The sequence below is a fragment of the Pituophis catenifer genome, unplaced genomic scaffold, assembly GCF_029215685.1.
Source record: "Pituophis catenifer annectens isolate HBS135680 unplaced genomic scaffold, rPitCat1.0.hap2 SCAF_1, whole genome shotgun sequence".
Taxonomy (NCBI): Eukaryota; Metazoa; Chordata; class Lepidosauria; order Squamata; family Colubridae; genus Pituophis; species Pituophis catenifer.
The window spans coordinates 264,448,422-264,473,407 of record NW_027256881.1 but is presented as its reverse complement, the minus strand read 5'-3'; the positions used below and the strand labels follow the sequence as shown (position 1 = coordinate 264,473,407).

The following is a 24,986-nucleotide window of genomic DNA, read 5'->3' as shown; positions in this document are numbered from 1 at the left end:
CTAAGAAATTGACTCTGGGACGGTTAATTCATGATTCTATAAATTTAAAAAAGCCTAGTGAAAGTTGCATATAGGTTAAAATGATCTATTTATAAAAACCCTGCAACTGCCTTGGACTTTTGCAATGAAACCAAATGAAACACTGTATGAACAAGGTAGTATCTTTAGAATAGAACAGAATTTTTTATTGGCCAAGTGTGATTGGACCCACAAGGAATTTGTCTTGGTGCATAATATGCTCTCAGTGTACATAAAAGAAAAAAAAAAGTTCATCAAGAATCATAAGGTACAAAATAAAAAAGTAAATATGTAAGAATTATGTCCATGAGATTGTTGCCGGGGGACGGGAGAGAAAGTGGGGCTTATTACAAATCTGTTCCGGTCTCTAATAATCTGGATTGCGTGTTTGGAGCAAAAATCCAATCAACTCCCAAGAAAAAGTTTGGTAACAGTAACAGATTTGGAAGGGACCTTGGAGATCATCTAATCCAACCCACCTACTCACGCAGATCTGTATTAGGGATTCGAACCGTCGACCTTTCTGATCGACAAGCTCAGTGTCATAGCCACCGAGCCACCTAGTCAGGCTTCAACGTTCCAGAAATAATTCTAATTACTACCACGACTCACTCCACTGTGTTTCTTGCACCCTAGTTTCAGAAGCATCTCAACGCTAACCCAACGTTCCAACTCAACGCACGTTCCTATAGTTTACGCGTACTCTCACCGAACGGGCCCTGAAATTTGGCCCCATAAACTCACCGTAGTCATTCGCATTCTCCTCCTCCTCCTCCTCCTCCTCCTCTCTTTCCCCTCTCCTATTGGTCGGAAACCTGACACTTAACCCGGAAGTGAGGGTAAGCTTCTCGCTCCACGTGGGAAGAGTCTGGATGTGTGTGTGTGTTGTTATCGTGGGAACTTTCAACGAAGGCTTTGAACTTTTAGCGCGTTGCAGTTATGAGTGCCGGGGCATCTGCGGCGATCGGTACGTTTCCCCCCCTCCCTCTCTTTTCTTTCTCTGCAGATTTCCGGCCAGGCTGAGCTGTGGTTTATCCCCTTTTTTCCCCTTCTCGCTATGGCAGGCGAAACGGAGGCACCGGCACGAAGGCTTTGTTTGTCGGATAGCGAGAATGAGGACGCTTGGGAGGAGGAGGAGGATGGTGCCGACGATCCCAGCGCCGGGATGGAGAGACCTTCGCAGAACACTCCCTGCCTTTTCTGCGACAGGTGGGAGTTTTAGGGAAAGGAGTTGGAAAGAAGCCTTCCTTCCACCAGCCTAACATCATGCGGGTTTCTGCTTTGTCTCTGTTATCTCCTTTCCTTCTCCTTGCTTCAGCAGAGTCCCCAAAGAAGAGGGGTGTATAAAAGGGAAGAAAAATCACCAGCAATTTAAACCGTGCCTGGAAGCTTCGTGTTAAAATGAAAGCCATCCTCTTGACACCAACAGCTAGCAGTCTCAACATTTTTCTTAAAAAGACAACCCATTCACACAATCTTTTTTTTTTTTCTATTCAAAAGTTGTTTAGTTAGATGCTGCCCAGAGTTGCTTGGGATAGCAAAAATGGGCAACACATAAATTTAATTTATTTATTTATTTATTAGATTTTTATACAGCCCCCTCTCCCGAAGGACTCGGGGCGGTGAACAGCCAAAATTAAAAAACATACAATATAAACAATTAAAATACGTTTAAAACAGAATTAAATCTAAAATGGCTCCCCAATTTAAAACGCCTTACCAATACCCCTATAATTTAAATTTAATAAATAAGTAACTGGAATTTGAATGTACAACACGCGCAACTAAACATCGCAAAGTGCGTGGTTTTTTTGCGCTCTTTCCATTTTAGGATTTTGCTTGAAATGTGACTGTTGTTACATGGGAGTCTGCAGTTTTTGTCTGATATGAAAAGCAGGGTTGCAGTCACGGGCTCCAACTTCTTGGGGGCCAAACCTCTAAACATGACCTTTCCTAGTGAAAGCATTGTAGAAAAGTACAGTAGTCCTTGACTTAAGACCACAATTGAGTCCAGAATTTATGTTGCTAGGTGAGACATTTGTTAAGGGAATTTTGCCCCATTTTATGATCTTTGTTGCCACAGTTGTTACGTGAATCACTGGTTGTTAAGTTAGTAATAACTGTGGTTAAATGAATCTAAAATTCCCCACTGAATGTATTCATCAGAAGGTCACAAAAGGTGATCACTGTAACCATCATAAATATGAACCAGTTGCCCAGCACCCAAATTTTGATCACATGACCATGGGAATGCTGCAACGGTCCTAAGTGTGGAAAAAGTAATAAGTGACTTTTTTTCGTTGTTGTTGTAACTTTGAACTGGCACTAAATGAACTGTTGTAAATCGAGAACTGAATGACCCACTGCTCTGTGGGCAATAGAAGACTTGAATACTTCACTCACAGTAGTGTTTAGTCTTTACCACATGTATTTCCTATCTTTCAGATACTGAATTTCTTTTGCATTTAATCATTGTTAGCTTTCTCATCTGACTACTGTAATCTATTTGTTCCCATCCTTGCTGCCTTTCTTTTAGGGATATTATTTTTTCTGTACATTATCATGAGATGTTTCTAACATCAATTTTCACTTCATTTTTTCACCTGATACTTCAGAAATATATTGCTTATTCTTTAATACATGCTCTGAATTCTGTCTTTCATAGTTCCATAATTAGATATTGTAATCTATTTCTGTTATGCTGTTTATGCCTACTTTTTAAAAGTATAAAATTGGTGTGTATGTATTTTAAAAATACTGCTTTTTTTCTAAGATGTTTCAGTTCAGCTGAAGATAGTTTTTGCCATTGTACCTCAGACCACGGGTTCAATATTGAGATGATGGTTCAAAAACATAGTAAGTTTATTTCCACATATAGTATGGTTCTCTTTTTGCATTTTCAAAAGTTTATTAAACTTAATGCTACAAAAAGAAAAGAGAAAAATTAAAAAACCAAATAAAGATCTACAAGTATTGTAAAATTAACTTAAAATTTTCAAAATTTATTTTTTGAATGTTAGAATTGATTGTATCAATTTAAAGTTTTAAGAACATTAAAGTAAATCTGTTAAAAACAAGGCAGGTAAAAATTAACTATGATCAATATGACAAATTGTTTTAAATGGAAAAGATTACAATAATTTTTGCATAAAAAAAATCTGACAAATTTAAAACAAAGAGATTAAACATTAAAGACTTATATTTTACTAAGATGAAGAAACAAACTTTTGATGTGGTATTTATAGGGCAAAAATTGTTTCCATGTTGATTTAATTTAATATCAGATGTGTTTTTTAAATATTGGTTTGTATGTCTGTGCAAATTCTCAGAACTTAATTTTCATTTTCTACAGAAGTTGTTCAGAAATTCTAGTGAAAAGAATGGATGCAATAGTAACATTGAATTTTTTTCTTATTTGATGGCAATGTTGTAAAGCTTAACAATTCAGAAAAAAATTGATATTGGAATATAAGAAATTTTTAAGATTCAGTTTTCTTCCCAGCTTTCTATTCTTTTTAACTAAACATTTTTAAATCTTGTGCTTACACAAATCAAAATATTAGCTGCTGGTTATTTAGTGTCTTATTTTCAATTCTTATTAGTATTCTTTGGGATAAAAAATGGACAAAATGTTCATTTTTACTACTGCAGTTCTTCCTAACCAGTAAAGTACCAACTTTCTCCATCCGAAATATCTGCCATTATACTTCTCTAATTCAGGGAATAAATATTTTATTTTTTTGTTAATAAATTGCCAAATATTTAATCCATTTAATAATAATGTTGAAGCCTGTTTATTGAGGTGTTGTGGAATGGTGAAACCAAATAACATTCCTAGGTTAGCCAGAGCCAGTTTATTGCGCAATAGGTTCAGAGAAGTATGTGTACCAAAAAATCTGAACAACTTTATGCTTCTGAGACCCCAGTTTTATACATTTTCAAACAAAGGATTCTGTTAACTCAGCAGTTTATATGGTCATATACATTTGTTATATTTACTTGACATTTCCTAATTACTAAAGTTTCATATTATTCTTGCCAAACAATCATAATTCTTCTGTAAATTACTGGAGCATAGATTCAAATTATCTTCTGTTGATAAATGACTTATAGCTCATGTGGATACCCTTGACCTAACCAACCTTTAAGCTGTATGTCATTAGAATGTTCCTTTCTTCTGACAACTTAGAGGCCTCCTAAAAGTATCAAAAGGATTTTGGCTGAGTTTGTAATTTTTCCAACCGGATGCATTGCTTTTAGAATAGAGTGAATAGAAAGTTATCCAGTGGTCATATATCAGAGCCTGCTTCATTTACATTAGAGGCAGGTTTTTTTTTCTTATTTATGGTTCCATTGCCATTTCATTGTTTAAAAATTGGGCATTTTAATCTTAGGGAAAAGAATTGCCAGGCTTTGTTAGGTGAAATATTAAATGTATGCCTTATTCAGAATGTTTGCCTTACTTTGAATAAAAATATTGTCCAGTGTTGATACTTTATTTAACTTATTTGTATGTGAAATTCTTTTTATTGGTTTGAAATTTAGAGAAATTTCATTCTACAATTTAAGAAACAATGAGAAGTTCAAATATTTATATTTGTATAAATATCCTATACAAATTTCTCTGGGTGTGTTTGTGTGTAGAATTTTTAGCATGTTCATGATTGTAGGAAGAATGTCTTACCTTGCTATAGAATTTAACATATAGTAAATTTGTTTTCATTTGTAAAGTGAGAGTATCAATGGAAATGGGATATATGTAAAGTGAGTTAGATTGTTTTTCTGTGAGTAGAAGAATAAAACATTTAAGTTGAATTATATGGAAGTGTGAAAAGTAAGCAGTAAAATTGTTGAAATTGCACTGGGGGAAACTAAGGTTTAAGTCCACCTTTAGTACAGAAGATCATAAGGTGACTTTGAGCCAGTCATTCTCTTTCAACTCAATCTCCCTCATAACACTATTGTGGCAAAATAGTAATTTTACTATTTTACTCATTCAATAGTAATGAGTACAATTCAAAGTGTTGGTTGTTACTACAAAAGCCTCTACCTCTACCTCTCTGATATATTCCAGCAGAGGGAGCATGCCACATTCCCCAACTCTCAGAATATAGGTAAAGTCACAAGTTCTTCCTGTGATGGATCCCACAGTCTACAATACCCTGCTCTCTCCTTGCAGAGTTAAGATGACTGCCTTAAATAGTGTTATTTCCAGAACCTTTGGGAAATAGGTGCTATTGTAATGTCTGAATGTTGGTTACGTTATCCAACATTAATGAATTATTAACTTTTAAATATTAATCGGGAGCAGGGGTGGGTTCTACTTACTTTTACTACCGGTTTGCAGCGGGGCCGCACATTGCGCTTGCTTTGCTTGCACGTGCGCTCTTCTGCGCAAGCGCAGAAGCTTCTCCACATGCGCAGAAACGTTTTGATGACGTTAGAGTCGATGGGCAGAGCCTCCTGCCGGTTTTACTACCGGTTCTATAGAACCGGTGCGAACCGGGGGCAACCCACCACTGATCAGGAGCCAGTTTGGTGGAGCCAGCAAGCTAGAAACTGGAGGGGCTGTGATTTCTAGTCCTGTCTTAGGCCCAATGCCAGCCTCGTGACTTCGCCAGTCACTCTCAGCCCTTGAAGAAGCCAAAGTTAAGCCGTTTCCAAAAATCTGCAGGGGTTAGCTCAAAACAGTTGTCAGGAATCAACATTGACTCAAAGGAGTTTGTATACAGTGCACACAAATGCACATCAGTTGCTGGTCCAGTAGTTATTGGTTGTTTTTCTACTAAGATTGTTTTATTTTGCCAGATGTAAATTGCTTAAAATTTGTGATTGAAATGGCATTCAGATTTTGTAAGTAGCGTAACTCATTACATTAATAAATAAGCTTTGTTAGTTTTTGTGAGAAAGTCAAATATTCCATTTAGTATAGCAAACTTATAGTTGTACTGAACTTGACAAAGAAAATCAATACAGAAATAAAATAATGGGAGGAAGTATAAAAACATAAGAGAGTAAACAGATTAAGATTCTGATAAATATTTATGTTTTTCTGCTTCTTTCAGGGCTTGACTTCTATGGCTACATTAAGCTAGTAAATTTTATTAGGCTGCAGGTAAGTTTTCAAGTATTTTGTAAAGTAGATGTAATTTAAGTAATGTTATTTAAATTACAGAGTGGTGAGAAGAGTATGTTCTACATTTGGTATTAGGTTTCTGAGAATGCCACTTGAAGAAATTGTGAGAGTGAAAAAACTAAACCAAATATGAATGTAAAATCCATTTTTAAAAATTATTTATGGTGGATGATCTTGATGCCCAGAATATTACTTCACGTAAGAGCCGTAGTTAATTGGGTCAGTTTATCAATATAGTAAATAAGTGTGCATAATATTCTACGCAGTCTGGAAATGTGTAAGTCTTAGATCACTATTAATATCCTATGGCCATTTCTTACCAAAATGAAGACCATAATGTTCAATAATGTTTATTGTTTCTGGATCTAATTTTAGAGTTGCTTATTGTTAGCAACAACTTGTTAATGGCAAGCAATGGATTTGGAAATGATATATTGTACATACGTGTATGTATATGCTTTCTTAGATGTTTGTTTATGTTGTGTCAGAAGCATCACAATTAAAATAAGGCATACTATATGACATAAAATTTAAAATACAAGATTAATCCGTTGTTACAGTGGATGAGAAGGGTAAAAGTTCAAGTTAGCACTGCAAAAAAGATTTTTCTTTGATGGGAAATTAGGAGCATTATGTATACAAGAAAAATAAGAAATTGATAAAGACTATCTTCAGCTCTAAATTAGAGGAAGAATGTATCATTTTGTAGAATTATGCTACAAGTAGATCAGATGTCTAACTTTAAAAATTCCAGTGTGTTATTTCAGTATGATACATTTTTAGGATAGTCTGTCACTTCAATGTTCATTTACTATTTCAGAAGCCAGATGCAGAGTATGTTAATTCTCTTAGACCTCCATTTCCTTGGAACGAAGATAACTATTTGAAGCCTGTAATAGAAAATGATTTATTACTACAGTTTGGTAAATTTTCTTTTCATTTTAAATTTTTGCATAGTATATAAAATTATAAGGAATTTTGTAAATGACTTGAAGGCTTGTCCAAATCAAGATAGTTTATATTTTCAAATGGAATAGGAATTATCTGTGCTTTAAACTGTTTGAAAATACCGTGTTTCCCCAAAAATATGACATGTCCTGAAAATAAGGCCAAGCCTGAATTTAGTTAAGAAATGCGTGGGCCTGATGGGCACTTACTCGTGGGCCCCCTTCAATGCACCTTGTATCTTATAAATACAGCAACATATTTATTACATTTTACTGCATTTTAAAATTAATAGTAACATCAAATATATGTTTAATTTTATTGACCATTTACATTTTTATTCCTCTGAGTAGTTGTCATAGGGCAGTGGTGAAATATAATTTTTTTTACTACTGGTTCTGTGGGCGTGGCTTGGTGGGTGTGGTGTGGCTTAGTGGGCGTGGCAGGGGAAGGATACTGCAAAATCCCCATTCCCTTCCCACTCTTGGGGGAAGGATACTGCAAAACCCCATTCCCTCCCCACTCCTGGGGGAAGGATATTGCAAAATCTCCATCCCTGCCCCATTCTGGGGCCAGCCAGAGGTGGCATTTGCCAGTTCTCTGAGTTACTCAAAATTTCTGCTACTAGTTCTCCAGAATCTGTCAGAACCTGCTGGATTTCACCCCTGTCGTAGGGGCTCCAGTACATGGCTTTGCCCTGGGCCCATAATGCTAATGTTAAGACGGCCCTGTCTAACCGGCTATATATCTTAACTGCATAATGATCCCAACATTCAGAAGGGCCAGATTCAATGCCCTTCCAACAGCCTTTGCTGAAGGAAGATATGAAAAGATACCCCTTTGAACAAAGACTATGTTCATGTGGTGGAAGAATAATTGAAATAAGGAAACGTGTTATTCTGTATTGCCCTTTCTATGCATGTGCCCGCCAGGAATTTTTACTAAAATCTTTACTAAATATCCCAGTCATTCTGATCTATTTTATCTTAAGATGTTCTTATTGATCAGTCTGATTTTATTTCCTTGACCATAGCCGTGTACTGTTCTCTAGTTTATGCAGTATGGTATAGTATTTATTCTAATCCTTTTAGATATTTTCAGGGTGGATTTGATTTAAATCGACTTGATTTAAATCACTAGTAAAAATGCTTGATTTAAATCAACTTGATTTAAATCATAATTTTTAAACAGCAACTTCATCTCTGACCCGCTGTTGACTGACAGTCCCATTCACTTGAATGGGTGATGTGGAAGTGACCCAACAAGGTGAGGGACATGGCGGGCAGCAGGTGAGTGGGTGCCCGCTAACAGGTGCTGCCATGATGGATCTGAAATGTAAGGACTCATTCTTGCTGGTAGTTAGAATCTTTAATATTATTATTTGCAAATAAAATGAAGGTTTCCTATTTAACTTGCAGAACTTGGATTCATTGAATGAGTTTACCAAAAATGTAAATATACATTTACCAAAAATGCAGAATATACAGCCTCGTGCTACATAACTAAGCTCCATTTCATGCTGAATAAACTAAATTATTAATGGATCTTAAATAGAAAACTATCTTTAGATAGATTTTTACTCCGAAAGCATTTTATTAAAACAAATTTGATTAAAAAAAAATCCGATTTAAATTAAAGAAAATCCATTTTTCATTTTTTTTAAAAAAAAATCATTGTTTTTTTATCCATCCTGGATATTTTAGAACAATTGTATTTTTTTCCTTTTTGATTCTGGTTAATTGTGACTTTTGTGTTCTACCTGCTGGTCAGTGACTGAATAAAGATTGATTGATGGTAGAGTATTGTACTACTGTACTAAGCAAAAGTAAGTAAAGGAAGTTCACATTATACTCACTCCTGAGTTTACATGTTGTGTTGTAATAATATGTTGGAATATTCTTGGAAGACAGGAGGAAAAGCTGAAGAACAATTGGTGTGCAGAAGATATCTCAATCCAGAGGAGGAATGGAATGGGAAACATTTCAGAAGGGATTCCAGTTATGTAAAAAAAAAGCAAGCGGGGAAAATATTTTCAGTCTTGCAAGATTCTGTTAAATGTAACCTTACAATAAAGATAGAGCTAGTGTTCCTGGCTGTGCTTGTCTGGACTGCCTTTCAAAACTAACACATATTTAAGAAATATGGTCAGTATCCATTCTTATTCAAAGTTAAACCATTAAATTCCATTCCATATTTGTATAAATATTTGTGTTTTATTCCCAGATGTAGAGGACCTTCTTGATTCTCCCAGTATCTCCTGTCCTAATGGAGTATCTGAGGCGTCATCTCTCCTTGAATGCTTGAAAAATGCTGAGCACAGAACTCAGTTGGCAGAAGCTGCATTGGCCAGAGCCCAAGATGATCTACAGAAAATGAGGTAATCATTTTGAATAATGCACTTTTTAGTTCAAAACCTTGAACTAAAGATTCAACTTAGTTGAACCAAGATGAAACAGGAGTATATTTAGTGAATTAAAGAGAAGAAAAACTGAACAATTTGTCATTTAATGAATGGATCAATAAGAAGGAAATATTTTTTACAAAATTGGAGTGTATGTAAAACACATTCTCCTGTTCCTTAAATAATACAATAAAAAATAAACTTAGCAAATAGGAAATAGCAAGAGATTTATTAGGCAGTGAATAGGGAATGTAGACTGGATAGCATAATCATCAAGTGGATCAGGGATGGATCTACTTACCTTTACTACCGGTTTGCAATGGGGCCGTGCATGTGCGTGCGCTTTGCTCGTGTGCACATGCGCAGAAGTGTTATGACATCGGGGTTGGTGGACGGAGCCTCCCTCCAGTTTTACTACTGGTTCTATAGAACCGCTCCAAACCGGGGGCAACCCACCACTGAAGTGGATACATAGGTAGCTCAAAAATCATAGTCAGAATGCCCTCGTTGAATTAGAATTGTCTAAAGATTCAGCCCTAAGCTTGCATTTTTCAATACTTTTATTAGTGTTGGAAGAAACGATACAGTGAAAGCTTCTCACATTTGTAAATAAGGTGAAACTAGATGGACTGGTACCCTAGAAAACAAATGAAATTCACAATTTGTATAGTGTACAGCATTGATGGTTAACCTTTTTGGTGCCAAGTGCCCAAAGCGCGTGCACAAATGTACACGTGCGTGTCTGAAAATGCAATGCGAGTGCCCCCCATGCATGCGTGCGCATCCCCACACATTCGCCCTGGGCCCCCCATGCCCCATTTTGGCTTCCAGGTTGGTGCAAGAGGCTATCCAGGCTCAAAACAGGGCATTGGGAGGCCTCGGGTGGCGCCCCGGGCCCTGTTTTGGCTTCCAGGTTGGTGCAGGAGGCTTTCCAGGCCCAAAACGGGGCGCCAGGGCACCACGCAAGGCCTCCATGCGAGGCCCCCCGTGCCCCGTTTTAGGCCTGAAAAGCCTCCTGCACCAACCTGCACCCCACATGCATGTGCCCTACCCACCACGCATGCGCACACGCATCCCCCGCATGTGCCCCATCCTGCACCCATGCGTGGCAGAGACCTGAAGACCAGCTGACTGGCAGGAGCTGGGCTGGACCAACGGCTGGTGTGCCTTCAGCGAGCCATGTCATAGGTTCACCATCACGGGGCTAGAGAAATGTCCTGAAAGTAATAAATGAAGTTCAACAGAGACACACGCGAAATTCTTCATTTAAAGTCAAAGACACAGTTACAGGATTGTCTGGCTTAATTACAGTGGAGGATGTCTGGAGGATGTTTGGCTTAATTACAGTGTTTATGAAAAAGGTGTTTGAATAGTAATTAATTGGAAAGCTGTATGTATCAGAAATGTGTCATTAGAAAAAAGTCAATTTTAGGCTTCATTAATAGAAGTATAATTTCCAAAACAAAAAAAAAATATTGTTCCAATTTATTCTTTGGTGAAATTTCATACTGAATATATCTAGTTCTGGTTGACACATTTTAAGAAGGATTTAATTTAGACAAATTAAAATATCATGGAAGGCCAGTAAGGATGATCAGGAGACTAGAAACTAAACCTTACCAGAGATCAAGAAATTATGAATATGTAACGTTGGTAAGACTGAGCAGGATTATAACATCTTTAAATACCTGAATAATGTTACTAAAAAGTCAAAACAGGTTCCTCATAATTCAAGAATGCATTTAATGGAGCTAAGCTATTGGAAGACAGATTCTGATTTAATCCTGAAAGAACCTCATAATTCTTAAGAGCAGTTTACCAGTAGAAATAATTACCATGAAAGAAGTGCTGTCCCTTTCATTGGATGAGTTCAACTGGAGGCTAGATACTATTTAATTTAGGTTTTTGTCATAAAGTATGGATTGGACTTGATGGCCTAAGTAGAGCATTCCAGCTCAAATTTTTTGAATAGAGAATTGCTAAATCAATTCTTTCTGTTCTTTTATTTGGCTCAGTCCTGAGACAGGAGTGTTCTGAGTCACAAAATTGATTAAAATATCTATTCTGAATTCACAGACTGAGCACGACTGCACTTTTCTTACCCCTTCATTAGTTGCTAGTGATCCAACTAGAACATACATAGGGAATCGGTAGGTAACGAGACGTCATCCTGTCAGCAACTCCCATCAGCATGGCCAGTAGCCAGGGATGTTGAAATTGATCAGTGTCGATAGTCTCATCCAAATATTTTTGTTGCTATAAAAAGTACAGACTGGCACGTCCTAGATAGCTATCCTTAAATCCTGCTTTACAGGAAGAGAATCAGATGCCCAAGGCTGCATCAAAACACATGTAAAGTGTTTTAGTTATAGGCTAGAAGGGAAGTCAGAAATCATCCTAGAAGAAGGCATTGGCAAATATTTCTGTACTTTTGCCAGAAAAATCACAAGAGTAAGGCCACTTCATTACCAAGAGCTAAGATGTATTTGATGTAGACTTGCCTGTAAAATATTAGAATAGCTTCTGTTCCACATTCTAGTTGTTTTATATGAGGTATTCTGAAATTATAGCCATTGTTCCTTCAAATAGTACTTTTATTTTAAAAAAATAGATTTTTGGACTATTGTGTTCTTAAATCACTCAATAAGGATCTGCTATTTCCTTATAGACTTATTATTGTTTTTGTAGCAGAAAGAGGATGCTGAGAAATAATACTAATTGTTTAAGTGCTTTTAAAATGTTAATTTCTCCACTGTTGTGGCCCTGTGATTATCTTCTACTTTTTCTTTATTGGTTGCTATTCCTTGAAAGGTTATTATTGTCAAAGGTTGCTAAATTACTTTAAAGTAATTGGACAAAGTTTTCTAACATCAACTGGATTATTTGGAGTCTATTCCCTGCTGTTTTATGTTTTCTGAAAGTACCTTTTAAAACGTTAGTATCTTAATATACATTTTGCTGTACTACAGCTAGAATTGTGTGTGTACCTTTGAGTCATTATTGACTCCTGGTGATCACCTGGACTCATCCCTGCAGTTTTCTTGGCAAGGTTTTTCGGAGATAGTTTGCCGTTGGCTTCTGCTTCTTGGACTGAGACAGGCCCAAGGTCACCCAGTTGATTTTGTGTCTGAGGCAAGACTAGAACTCATAGTGTTAAGACCAATTGACTGCAAAGGAAACACAATCTTTCCATTCCCCCCACCCCCCACCCTCTAATCTCAACTGTGAATAATTTTCCTTTCATCTCCCACAGCATCCAAAACAACTGATGCTTCCAGGATAGGAAGCGAAACGTCTTCTATTTTCCTCAAGAAATCAGTCCAGTTGCCTTTTCAAAAATAAAAACCACTTTTGATTTAACTGGATGACTGAGGATTTTCATGGGCATTTGACTAGAACTCATAGTTTCCCAGGATCTAGCCTAGTGTCTTAACCACCAAATTGACTCTCATAGTTAGAACTGAGAAGGGTTATAGAAAACAACCACATACAGTTCTTCATACCCTGGAATGTTTAAAAAAAAACCAAAAAACTGATGTTGAAAAAAATTCCAAGCAACTTTCAATGCAGTCGCCAGCAGAGGGAGCTTCAGCATGTGGAAGCCACCAAATAGCACAGTATGCAACCTATATGCTGCCTTTTTATAGTTCTTGTACTATGTCTTCAGGGTATGTTTCAAATTGATTACAGGCAATTTGCGCAGGATTTGGTGATGAACACAGAAATCGGAAGTTGCTCATCTGCCAGCACGACTGGGAACTTAAAGGAGGATGAGGAAGATGTTTACTTCAGCTCATACGGGCACTTTGGGATCCACGAAGAAATGCTAAAGGTTAGGAAATGAACACATTTATGTCTTTATGGTGAGAAAGATGGAAGTGAGGCTGTTTTTCCATACGTATACTGCAATACAGCTGCATTTTTAACCCTATCCATACTAGATTGTTATCCTGGTGAAGCTCAGGTAAAAATGCAAGAGAAAAAAGTGAACAAAATAACAGGACAAATCACACGTGTAAAAACACAGATCAAAATCCAAAGGACCATGTATAGTCTGCCCCTCCCATATGCTGCCTTGGTTGTTTTCCCCTCCCCTAAGAGTAACAGATCCCCTTCACTGGGATAGGAATTCAGCCATATGATAGCTAATATAGATTTAGGTCTTCCATAAACACAATAGAAAAAAAAACCTCTGGAGGTAATTCTCCTCTAGTATTTTGATATTAAATAATTGACGTAATTTAAGATATCTTGTGGTTAAATTTTGACAATTGTGCATATGCTAGCCTTTGGGATTTTGTCTACTCTAGCGCCAGCATTTACATTGCAGCATCTTCCTCTCAGTATGTGGACTAGTACAGAAAAAAAAATGAACTACCCTATGAATAATACAGATTCACATTCCGTGATGAGCCTGGTTCCCCCATAATGTTAACCACTCAAATCATGATTTATAAATTACAGTGGCTGGATTTCTGTGTCAGCTGAGCTATAAATGAACAATCAACTGTATAAATTAGAACCTAGTCCGTGCCTTGGCTAGGTAAGAGAAGACTGGTAAAATACCTTCTTGCTTAAGCAGAGATGGGAACTCTGGGTCCCTCCAAATACTGAAGGGCTGCAGTACCGTTAGGATGAACAGTTTTAAGATTTTCAGACTTGTAGCCTTACTACAGCCTGAGGTCCAGTACTTCCACAGCACCATCCGTGCTTAGGATTGAGCTTTCAGTTCGAAGCTGCATAATATTTGTGATTTTACAGTATATTCTCTTGTCTTTAAAATATTACATATTTAATAAACAAGATGCTTCTGAAACAATGGTGCTAGAATCAGATAAGTACTGTTGAATAAAGAGATAGGTTAATATTAATTACCTGGCAGAAGCTAATTTAATCAGCTTTCTAGATATGCCCAAGGGTGGGAGTACCTGAGTCAAACAGTGAAGTCTATATCATTGCAATGCTGATGAAGACAGCCAATTCCACATCCTTGTTCTTTGAAACTCTGATGGAAAAGGAATGCAGAGCAAGCATTCCTGTGGACTGCAGCAAATAAGAATGTTCACAAATGAGAGCAGAGTAATGGGATTTTTTTAGATAGTTGTGTTTGAAATTCACTAAAACAGTTTAATTACATTATTTATGCATAAAATAAATAATTTCAAGCTCCTCTCAATTTCTGATCAATCAATCTCAATCCTGAAAGGCACTGATTCAGATATGTAGGCTTCATTCCCAAACGCGAGTTTTGGAATTTAGCTTGCTAGCTGCTGCAGGGAATTGTACTTTTGTCCTTTCGGTGTTTCATCTAGTGGTGCAGTATCTGATTTGTATGCAAGGAGAAGTTCTCACTTTTTTTTTTTAATTGTTCTTTTTATATATTTTTTTTAAACCTGCGTTTGCAAGGAGCTAAAAATAGGATCTTAGGCACTGTCTTCCTTTCGTTTGCTGATTGGTTCTCCAGCCACTTACACAGATAGTAAAGCATATGGCTTTCTGGCAGTTTGTCTATCTGCCCACATTTATTAAAGGGAATGATGTTAGTTGCTAAACAGGTTACAGGGTCAGCTGTAACACAGGTTATTTTCTCTGTTCAGGCGTGCAAACTGGAAAACTACCAGTACTCTGCACATTGTAGAGTTACTTAGTTTTGTACCTTTTTAGCTTTATATATATATATATATACTAGCCTCAGCAAAAGCTAACTAAGAAATAAGTGGGTAGCTGTGCATCCTGAATATCAAATTAAGACTAGTATTTTATTGCTTTTACAACATTGTATTACTGTGCTTGAAAAATTAGAGAATGTCGATAAAAAAGAAGATATGTGCATTATTTCCTTACAAACAGAAAGGATGAATAATTATCCTAGTCTGTTTAACATAAGGTCTGATAATTTTGTTGCTGCTAAAAAAATCTGTATTAGAAATTCTGTAATACTTTTTCAATAAAGTACTATTTTTGTCACATTCCAATGCCTGGTCATACTTAAAATACTGCTTTTGTTAGATGGGTTAAGAAATAACTGCTAGGTGATGAACTTTTGATATAACTATCATTGGACAATGAATAGCAGTCAGTGCTCAGGATACTTTTTTTTTTAATAGGATAAAGTGCGTACTGAAAGCTATCGTGACTTCATTTATCTAAACCCGCACATCTTTAGAGATAAGGTAAGTGAGCTGGTTTTAAAGCTGTTAATGTATTTGCAGCATGTGATGCGCTAAGGTAATAAAAGTCTCCTGGATTGGATTCCTTATACAATTGGGATACTGAATCTTTTTGACAAGGCTTTGATTGAATGTACTAAAGTCCTATTACATGGAGAGCATTATTCAGTTGCAGGAGGGTGCAGAATACTGATAAGAGAAATGCTGATCAGCATTGTCATTGTTCAGTGTGCTGTCGTGAGTATTCATTAATTTTGATGACAAGGTTTTGTTGAGCCTTTTCTTGTTTGCTCTTCTTAAGTGGTATCTGAAATAAGTGTGTGAACACTTACCATTCTAAAATCTACCCCAAGTGAATTTCTAACCTGCGTGTTGTATGATAAAAAGTTTCATGAAACCCCCTGAGGTACTGGCTTCTGGAAAGAGTTCAGATCCCAGTCTTATATGGTTTGAGTGAAACCCATATAAATAATTCCCTCCTGGTAAATTTCTAAAAAACATCAGCAAGTTCTGTCTTTGTATAGGACTAAATCTGGCTTCTGTGTGAAGAATTAAGGAGAAATTTCCTGACAATGAGAACAGTTAATAGTGGAGCAGTCTGCCTTCAGTAGCTGTATGTGCTCCAACACTGGAGGCTTTTAAGAGGAGACTGGGCAGTAACTTGTCTGGAATGGTATAGGGTCTCCTGCTTGGGCACGGAGTTGGATTAGAAGACCTTCAAGGTCCCTTCCAACTCTGTTATTCTGTATTCTGTAAATTATGGAATAAGAGTAAACAATAGGAAAGGAAGATCCAGTCAGTATATGCCATTGCATATTCAAGACCATATTCATATCATCCTTTGCCTCTGAAAGTCTCCTTTTCTCACATTGATTGGCTCTTGGTCAGAAACGCACACTTAGAAATTACCTTCAATTAAAGTGTATCTTCTTCTACACATTATTTTATTTTAGGGAAGGAATTGTACCTTGGAGGTTGCAGTTAACATGTATCTTTCATTTTTTAAAACTCTGGTAACAAAGGATACTCTGGAAACTTTAATTATGCTAAGTGTATAATCTTAGAGTCCTTCTGTTGAACAAAGAGCAATATTAACCCTGATCTTGTATGTGCCACTTCTATGATATAAGGAATCGTCTTTATTTTTGTCTTGGAGCTAGAGAACAGGCAGAAAACGTTTTCTCTGTATGTGCATAATTAAGAATTCTTTAGACTAAATGAAAACATATCTTGACATTTATGGGAAACACTTGTAATATTTTATTCATAATAAAATTATATTTTTGTTGAGTATGTGTAGAAAAGCAGTTCTGCTTGTGGAAGGTAGGCCCATCAAATTCAATCATAAGCAAGTGGAATATGAGTATCTGCTATTATAGACCATTTTTAAAATTTGGAACAAATACTGCTTTGCCTTGATATTCATAGGCAATTGCCTATGCATGCTTAAATGGATAAAGGCAGTGATCGCTGGGGAATTCTGGGAGCTGAAGTCCACACATCTAAAAATGTGGTGGCGCAGTGGTTACAATTCAGTATTACAGGCGAGCTCTGTCTACAGCCAGCAATTTAATCCTGACCGGCTCACAGTTGACTCAGCCTTCCATCCTTCTGAAATGGTAAAATTAGGACCCAGATTGTTGGGGGCAATATGCTGACTCTGTGAACCATTCAGAGAAATACTGGAATATTAGGAGTTATAGGACAACTATAGTCATAACTGATTTTTAAAGACAACATCGTCTGAAAATTTGTTTTAGGAATCATGTACTCTGATTGGGGCAGATAGGATATTGATTAGGTTTTCAACCTTTGGGCTTTTGATTCTCTATTGTCTAGCAACATCAATAATTTTAAAAGTTTAATTTAGAATAATCAAAAATTGTGCTTAAAAAGTATGGGAAAACCCAGCAATAAATGTTTGTGGAAGAAAAATGCTAAGTTTGATTGTGGTAAAGACCACAAATACACAGGCAGATCATTCAAAAACAGCTACTTTCTTAATTTTTAACATGTTTCTGCCAAGTAAATTGTTGGATCTGTGGGTTCTCACTTAAAAAAATTGTAAAGTGATATTGAAATCTGCTACTCTGCTTGCTTCTATTTAATGGATATTATAGAATAACTGACAATATTTCACAATATTTCAGCATTTCTTCAACTCCTAATTGGTTTTATACTTTTTGGTCAAATACATTTTTTTTTCTTTCGTTTTATTTTTTAAAAACCATCACTGTTTCAGCTTTTGTTGGTGTTTGGGGGAGGCAAAGTACTGATTTGCCTCCCCCAAAGTACTGGGGGAGCCAAAAAACTGCATTTACACTTGTATGCTTATTATTGCTACAGAGCTTTGCCTTGCTAGCTTGGAAAGTGGATAGATTTATTAAAATAGCCTCAGTAGTCCTCTGAATTGTTCACATTTTACTATGTTCACAGCTTAACATAAGATCTAAACATGCTTTCCACGCTTCTGTGTATCTGCTGAATTTTTGTGCACTTAATTATGGTAGGTAGAATCTGAAGAAATTTATTTATATATTTAAGTGATTTATGTGGCAGCTTTTCTCACAATGATTACTTTGGGTTGGCGTATAAAGGTTAACAGAACTACTACAACAGATAATCCAAATGCAGATTGTAGATGCATTTGTAGAGATTCATCAAGTGCAGTAGGTGTATCATAACTCAGTGCCTCAATCATAGTTTTTGGTGATTGAGGAAGTTGTAAAACTTAAGTATTTGTCTTCATGCAACTTCCCGTGCTCAGTGATATACTGAATAGCAGAAAGTAAATCCATTAGAGTTGCAGTTCACTAACATCATGATCATTAACATATAGAGATGAAAATAATACTTGTTTATAGCTTATATGGTTAGAGAGTTATCTGAAATTTCCACGTATTAAAAAAAAGTTAAATATCTTAAGTCTAAATAAGTACTTAATAAAACACAGCAGGACATTACAAAAACACCTCATTAACGTGTAGAGTGAATTCATTTTAAAGCGAAAATCATTTAACTTACTTCAAGAAAGGAACAATTTTTACTGCCATGCCAACATTTAAAGTATTCATAGAACCTCTATGGTTCTGCTGACTGGCATATAATTATAGTCAATCTATATAAATAAGAAAAAAATATAATTGTGGTAACATTTTCTTTATGGTTGGCATTTTTAAGATAATGAACAGATTGAAATTCAGCTTTGCCAAAAAAAAAAGGGGGGCAGGCAGGGAGGTCTGCTTCCATTCCACGTTACTATGATAGAAGTTCATTGTTTTAATTCTTTTTTGATAAGTTTTTGGAACTCCAGTCAGAGTAGCTTGAGAAGGAAGTTTAAATACAATAGTGACTAAAGTATAGGAGATTTGCTTTTCAGTTGCCTTCAGTTACCTTTCAGTTGGAGGAATACTATCCTTTTCAAGCATGTGTGTTACTTTGTCTTTTGGGTCCACAGTATTTTATCCATATCTACTCATTTTGTAAAAGGGGGTATTTTGTTTTTTAATTGCTCTCTTTCCATGCTAAAATTGCACTTGTGGGTCCCACCTGGCTGCTAGAGAAAGTTCAAGAAAATGGGTGTAGGATTTTGTTAATGCTTCCTGCAGGAATGGGGTGATGTCAATGTCTCTGAAGAGAGCATTTGATTGCCCTTCATTAAAAGGGTTACTATGAACCCAGCTGAATTGAATAATTGTTGTCCAACCTTTAACCTGCCTTTTGGGGGGGAATTATGGAGATGGTATAGCTATAAAACAAAACAAGTTACAGAACTGAAGAAACGTTATCTGGATCCTTTTCAATCAGGGATCAAGCCTGGGGATGATTGAAAGTGCATTGGTCACTCTTGTTGACTTTTGACAGGGCTTAAAAATTCTGCTAGCTCTTTCAGCAGCTTTTGATACCAGCTTGGTCCAGCTTAGTCTGGTTAAAACGCCAGACTAGAAAGCAGGAGGCTGTGGATTCAACTCCCGCCTTAGCCATTAAAGGCAGCTGGCTGACCTTGGGCCAGTCATACTCATGGTTGCTGTTGAGAAAATAGGAAGAAGTAGCATTAGATATGTTTGCCATTTGCAATCTTCTCTGCCATCTTCCCCAGAAAGTCAATGGAGGAGCCAGCAGGGAAGGTTGCCGCACAGCTGAGATTCCCTCCTGGCAAGCAGCTCTTTGAGAAGGATTCGGGTTTTCATGTAGCTGATATCCACTTCCCAAAAGAAAAGGACTGCTTACTGAGGGGAGGGAACTCCTCTGGCAGGCTGCAGAAATGGAGAACAAATTTGATCTCTGTTCTTGCAGCCCTTCAGAGATGGTGCCCACAAGAGTTTATAAGCTTCCCAAATAAATCCATTTCATATTTTCCTTTCTTCCTTGCAGACAATTCTCTTTTCATTTCTTCAGCTTAAAAGTTATTGCAAAACTTCTGGTTTTATTTTGGATTATGAACTGAGAATAAAATAAAACCTCCTTCAAATTCTAGCTTGTTAGGAGAATGACAAACCATGAATGATTCTGCAGTAAGTTCTTGCTTTGTAACGTTTTATTCCCTGATTTTGCTGTTATTAATAACAGAGGAAGCTAGATGAGACTAGTGTGGAACATGCATGTTATTATCATAAAACCAGAATTCTATGTGTGTTTTGTGATGTCAGAAATAGGCTCCTGGCCAACCAGCATATCCTACTAGCCAACCCACCACCTGATCTTTCCACCTTCATTTCTTTTTCTTTCTCTTCCTCTTCTCAACTCACTAATGTCCATTTCTTTTTCTTGGTTTTTTCTTTCCACTTCTTCTCAAAATATCATTATTTTGGTCCATGTTCCAAATAAAACAGTACCGCTTTATTTGATATTTGAACCAAAACATTTAAAATGCATGTTTTAGTTCAGGTACCAATCAACTCAAACCTTCAACAGTACAGTTTATGCAGTTTCCCCTCGCCCCCCTTTTTTTGGAAAATGTAGATAATTCTTCATTAGATCTATTCAAAGAGAGTCTACGCAACCATTTTCCTGGGATTCTTTAACTTGGATTCCTGTGCTGAGCAGGAAGTTTGACTTGGTGGCTTAAATGGCCTGTTCCATTATTGTGATTCTAAGTGTTTCTTGCCTCTGGTCTATTGGCAAGCAATTTTGTTGAAGGCTGCCAGATGTCCTAGTACTGCTGGTTGTTGTGAATATCTCAGAATTGCAATGTGAGTTCAGAAGTGCAAATGTTTCTGTTCTGCATCCGAATATGGGTGTTTTTTATGGGCTGAGACATATGCTTATAACAGCAAGACATTAAATGATTTTTAATCAAGACTAAACACTAAATACTTACAGTATATCTCTTAAGGAATTCAGAATTTTTAAATGTTATATTTTAAAATTTCTCTTTAACACTGAGTATTCATGACTAGATTTTTGGTTACAGATACTATTTAGTAACGTCACTCAATGCCTTCATCATTATTCTGTAACTATTATCTGATTGCAATAACTTGCTTTTTTCTTCTTCTTTGCACTTCATTAGATTGTCCTAGATGTTGGCTGTGGCACTGGAATCCTTTCCATGTTTGCTGCCAAAGCAGGGGCAAAAAAGGTGATTGGAGTGGATCAATCTGAAATCATTTATCAAGCCATGGACATCATTAGGTAAGCACCCTTCACAGATTCGACCTCATTAAAATCAAATATATGATAATGCTTAAAGAGAAGATAAAGGAACTTTGAATGGACTTCAGCCGTATCAGACCTATTTTTGTTCCAAGCCTAGGAACTAAATGGAAGCCAGATATTCTTGGGCTTCTAATAAAAGACCTGTGACCTGTAAGTAGGCCATGTTTTACTTTTTTATTTTCTGCTGGGTAAAATTACAACTATGCTGTTCAAAAAAGTCAGTGTTATAAATGTTCGGGGAATAATCCTATAAATGCATCATTTTATTTGCAAGCAATGGGAAACAGAAGTATTCACTTACTTTGAAAGGTTGGTTTATTTCTTTTTTGAAAGCAGTACTTCCCCACTGCTGTCACTATGATTTTACAGATAGGAAATCATTTGATTTATAATTTGCAAGAATATGTTAAGTCATATATCAAAAGCAAAATGTCTGCTAGTGGAGTATGGAATGAAGATTGGCAGATGCCATTTACTTGTCAGTTTTGGCTTATTTCTTGGAAAAAAGTGGAGGGGTATCAATGCGTTTGGCTGCATCTGTATTCTCCATTTATTTTATGTTTAACAAATGTTATTAATTTTTGGACTGTCACAATCACTAGACACTCAGCTGTTATAAGAGCAAAATGGGTATTTAAAATACATTCTTGAAAAGTCTAAAACAACTATAAAAACCAATTTTAATAATTTATTATATATCAATCAAAAATCAAATTAACATCCCATCATTTCACATAGGGCCTCCAAATACTTCAGTTTCCAAAATTTTCGTAGAGTCTAAAGAGTGATAGCCAGTATAATTTACCTGGGGAGTTTTACTGAAAAGCATAAGTCCTCTCCCTTCTCATTTTATGAGGGATAAACACTGAGGGATCACAAACAGTTTCTCTCAAGATGCACATTGGGCAAGTCAATTCTGGTTTGAGAAAATCTTGCAGCTAACTCATTGCCAAATCACATATCAGTGATGGAAGGATGGGAGTTCTTAGGTTATGCTGAACTTAAATGAGTTAATAGGAGTTTAAATTGCACTGAAAATCCGATAGGAAGCTGGTAAAAATGAACATAACCTTTGGTGAAAGACAACAGGGTCACTACGTTCTGGATTTGTTGAAGTATGATCTTCAGAGGCAGGTACCAGTATACAATCTGGGTCAGTCACTGGGACCAGAGGTGACTGGCCCAGATTGGATCCTGCAACACTATCCTGCTGCATTCATGAGCTACCAGTATAGTACATTGCAGTAATTTAAAGGGAGTGAATACTTGACTGACATCTCCACCTTCATAAATTAGAACTGCCTGATCAGGCAGAAATGATAAAACAGTGCCCCCATTTTGCCAACATCAGAAGCAGTTTAGAAGAATACCATGGTCAATTTTACCAAGGCTGATGAGAGCTCTAAACTAGGGGTATGCTACCTCCATCCAGATCCCAACAGAGGTCACCCACAAGAGGAACTAGTGCTCCTCACTTTGAAACAAGTCTAAATAATCTCTCTCCAGAGAGCGCTCACAATGACTCCAATCTCAGTCACCTTCCCAAGGAAAGGAAGGTTAGAAACAAGATAATAATTATTAAAAATGGCTAGGTTCAGGAAGAAGCAGACTATAGAGAACTTGATGACCTTGGAGAAGGAATATAGCAATTGACAAAATATTAATTAAGTCCAAGAGAGGAAGAAAATGTTAGAAAGAAACCTAAGTTGAAGGACAAACTGCATCTTCGAGTTGCAGATATAGTACATCCTACAAAAATGAAGCACTGATCATCTCCTGGAGCTGACTGTTGCCGCCTCGTGGGGGGGGGGGGGGCATGGATCCAAACTGTAGGTGGCTGAGGACATATTGGAGAGAACCCTATCACTTCTTTACGCTCCAGTAGCCAAAATGAATCCCAGATAAAATGACAAAATACTGTCCCAGTCACCACATTGAACTCTGTCTATGAAGAGTCGAGACAGGTGAATCTGAATGACTTTATCCACAAAAAGCTGCATACTCATTGCATCAACCAGATAGAAGTCTATGCGAGACCCTCTTCCCAAAGGACTGTCACTGCCTCTCGGTGCATTGAGATAAGAAAAAAGTGTGTGCTTCTCCTGTCTTATTGTCACAATGGAGGCTTGAATTTGGTTCTCCATGCTTGGCCAACTTAGCATCTTGTCGTCCTTCACTAGTGCGTCAATCATGATATATTGCTTCATCTCCTGGAGTTTCTCAATAAACAAAAGGCACATCTCAAGGTGATATATATATATATATATATATATATATATATATAGAGAGAGAGAGAGAGAGAGAGAGAGAGAGACCATTCAGGAACAATTTCTTCAAGTGGCCAGGCCACCTCTGTTTAGAAGCAACCAGGTGCTCAATGGAACAGCTGGTAAGATTGTTGGGAACTTCCTCAAGTATTGGTGGAATCCATTTGGATTTCATTTGTTTTGTTTCAATTGATGTTTGGGGAGTATCAAAGATATTTCTCATTCAAAATATCTTTATATCTTATGATTTTTTCCATATCAACCACATTTGGATGTATCGATGCCTCTATCGTAGAAAGCCAGACTGGTATTTTCAAATAGTGTTTTTCCTTAATTTTTACCCATACTGAAAATAGAACATTTCTAATGCAATGTTGTTGGAAATAACTGTGTATTTTATTTTTCCCATACCATAGAAAGACCTGCCACCCCAATTACAAGTCATGACCCTCCAAAGTTAATAATTGTATATGTCTCAAGGTTATCCATTCTTTTAGCCACATAAGTGCAGATGCCTGCCAATCTGGCAGCCCAAAGCCTCCTCTATTCTTAGAGTCTTGTAACAGTTTCAGACTTATTCTTGTTTTTTTACCTTGCCAAATAAATTTTGATACTAATCTATTTAACTCCTCAAAGTATTTCTTTTCCAGCTCTATTGGAATTGGAACAGGTATAATAATCTTGGTAGAGTATTCATTTTAATGGTAGCTATTCTGTCAGAGTGGCAATTAATCCCATTCTGCTTTTGGGTAATTGCACCTTGATTAGAGAATGGATCGTGACTTTTCCTTGAAGTATACTTTAAGAAAATAAACCCGAGATATATTCTAATAAACACATTTTATTATAAAGAAGTAAAAACGGTCTTACTAGCTAATTAATTACATCTTGGCAGCGTTCCTGCCTTGCCTCTTGGCAGGCGAACAAAGAAAGTTAGAAGAAAGTGAAAGAATGTGAAAGAAGGAATGTGGACATGCGCAGTGGCATTCTGAGATAAGAGTCAAATCAGTCTACCATAAGTCTCAGAATGGAAGCACAGCTGACAAATACAAAAACGCAGTGACATATTCTTCCTAGTAGTGATAGTTGCAAGTTTTTCCACTTTTCCAAGTCAAGTTTAATTTGCTGTATCAATTTAGCATAATTATCTTCTTTTATAGTTTCACATCTCGCTGATGCCCAGATATTTTACTTTGTTCACTATCTGAATGTATATCTTCTCCATTAACTCTTTTTTCTGTTTATTTGTGAGGTTTTTGACTAGAATTTTAATTTTCTCTTTTAATCCTGCAACTTCCCCATAGTCATCTATTTTCTTCATTAATTTGGGTCCAGTTGTTCGCGGTTCCTCTATGATAAATACCAGGTCATCTGCAAATGCCTATAGTTTG

At 36.6% G+C, this 24,986-nt stretch overlaps 1 protein-coding gene across 1 annotated transcript in view; it reads left to right on the top strand.

Moving 5' to 3' along the window:
* Window positions 1-880: 880 nt before the first annotated feature.
* Window positions 881-24,986, top strand: part of PRMT3 (protein arginine methyltransferase 3) — a 69,987-nt gene continuing 45,881 nt past the window's right edge. The window contains exons 1-9 of the mRNA XM_070957550.1: window positions 881-985; window positions 1,083-1,227; window positions 2,792-2,874; window positions 6,084-6,133; window positions 6,975-7,077; window positions 9,323-9,476; window positions 13,191-13,332; window positions 15,608-15,673; window positions 21,183-21,304. Of these exons, the coding sequence (XP_070813651.1) occupies window positions 958-985; window positions 1,083-1,227; window positions 2,792-2,874; window positions 6,084-6,133; window positions 6,975-7,077; window positions 9,323-9,476; window positions 13,191-13,332; window positions 15,608-15,673; window positions 21,183-21,304 (893 nt within the window). The 5' untranslated portion in view covers window positions 881-957. The remainder of the gene's footprint in view (window positions 986-1,082; window positions 1,228-2,791; window positions 2,875-6,083; window positions 6,134-6,974; window positions 7,078-9,322; window positions 9,477-13,190; window positions 13,333-15,607; window positions 15,674-21,182; window positions 21,305-24,986) is intronic.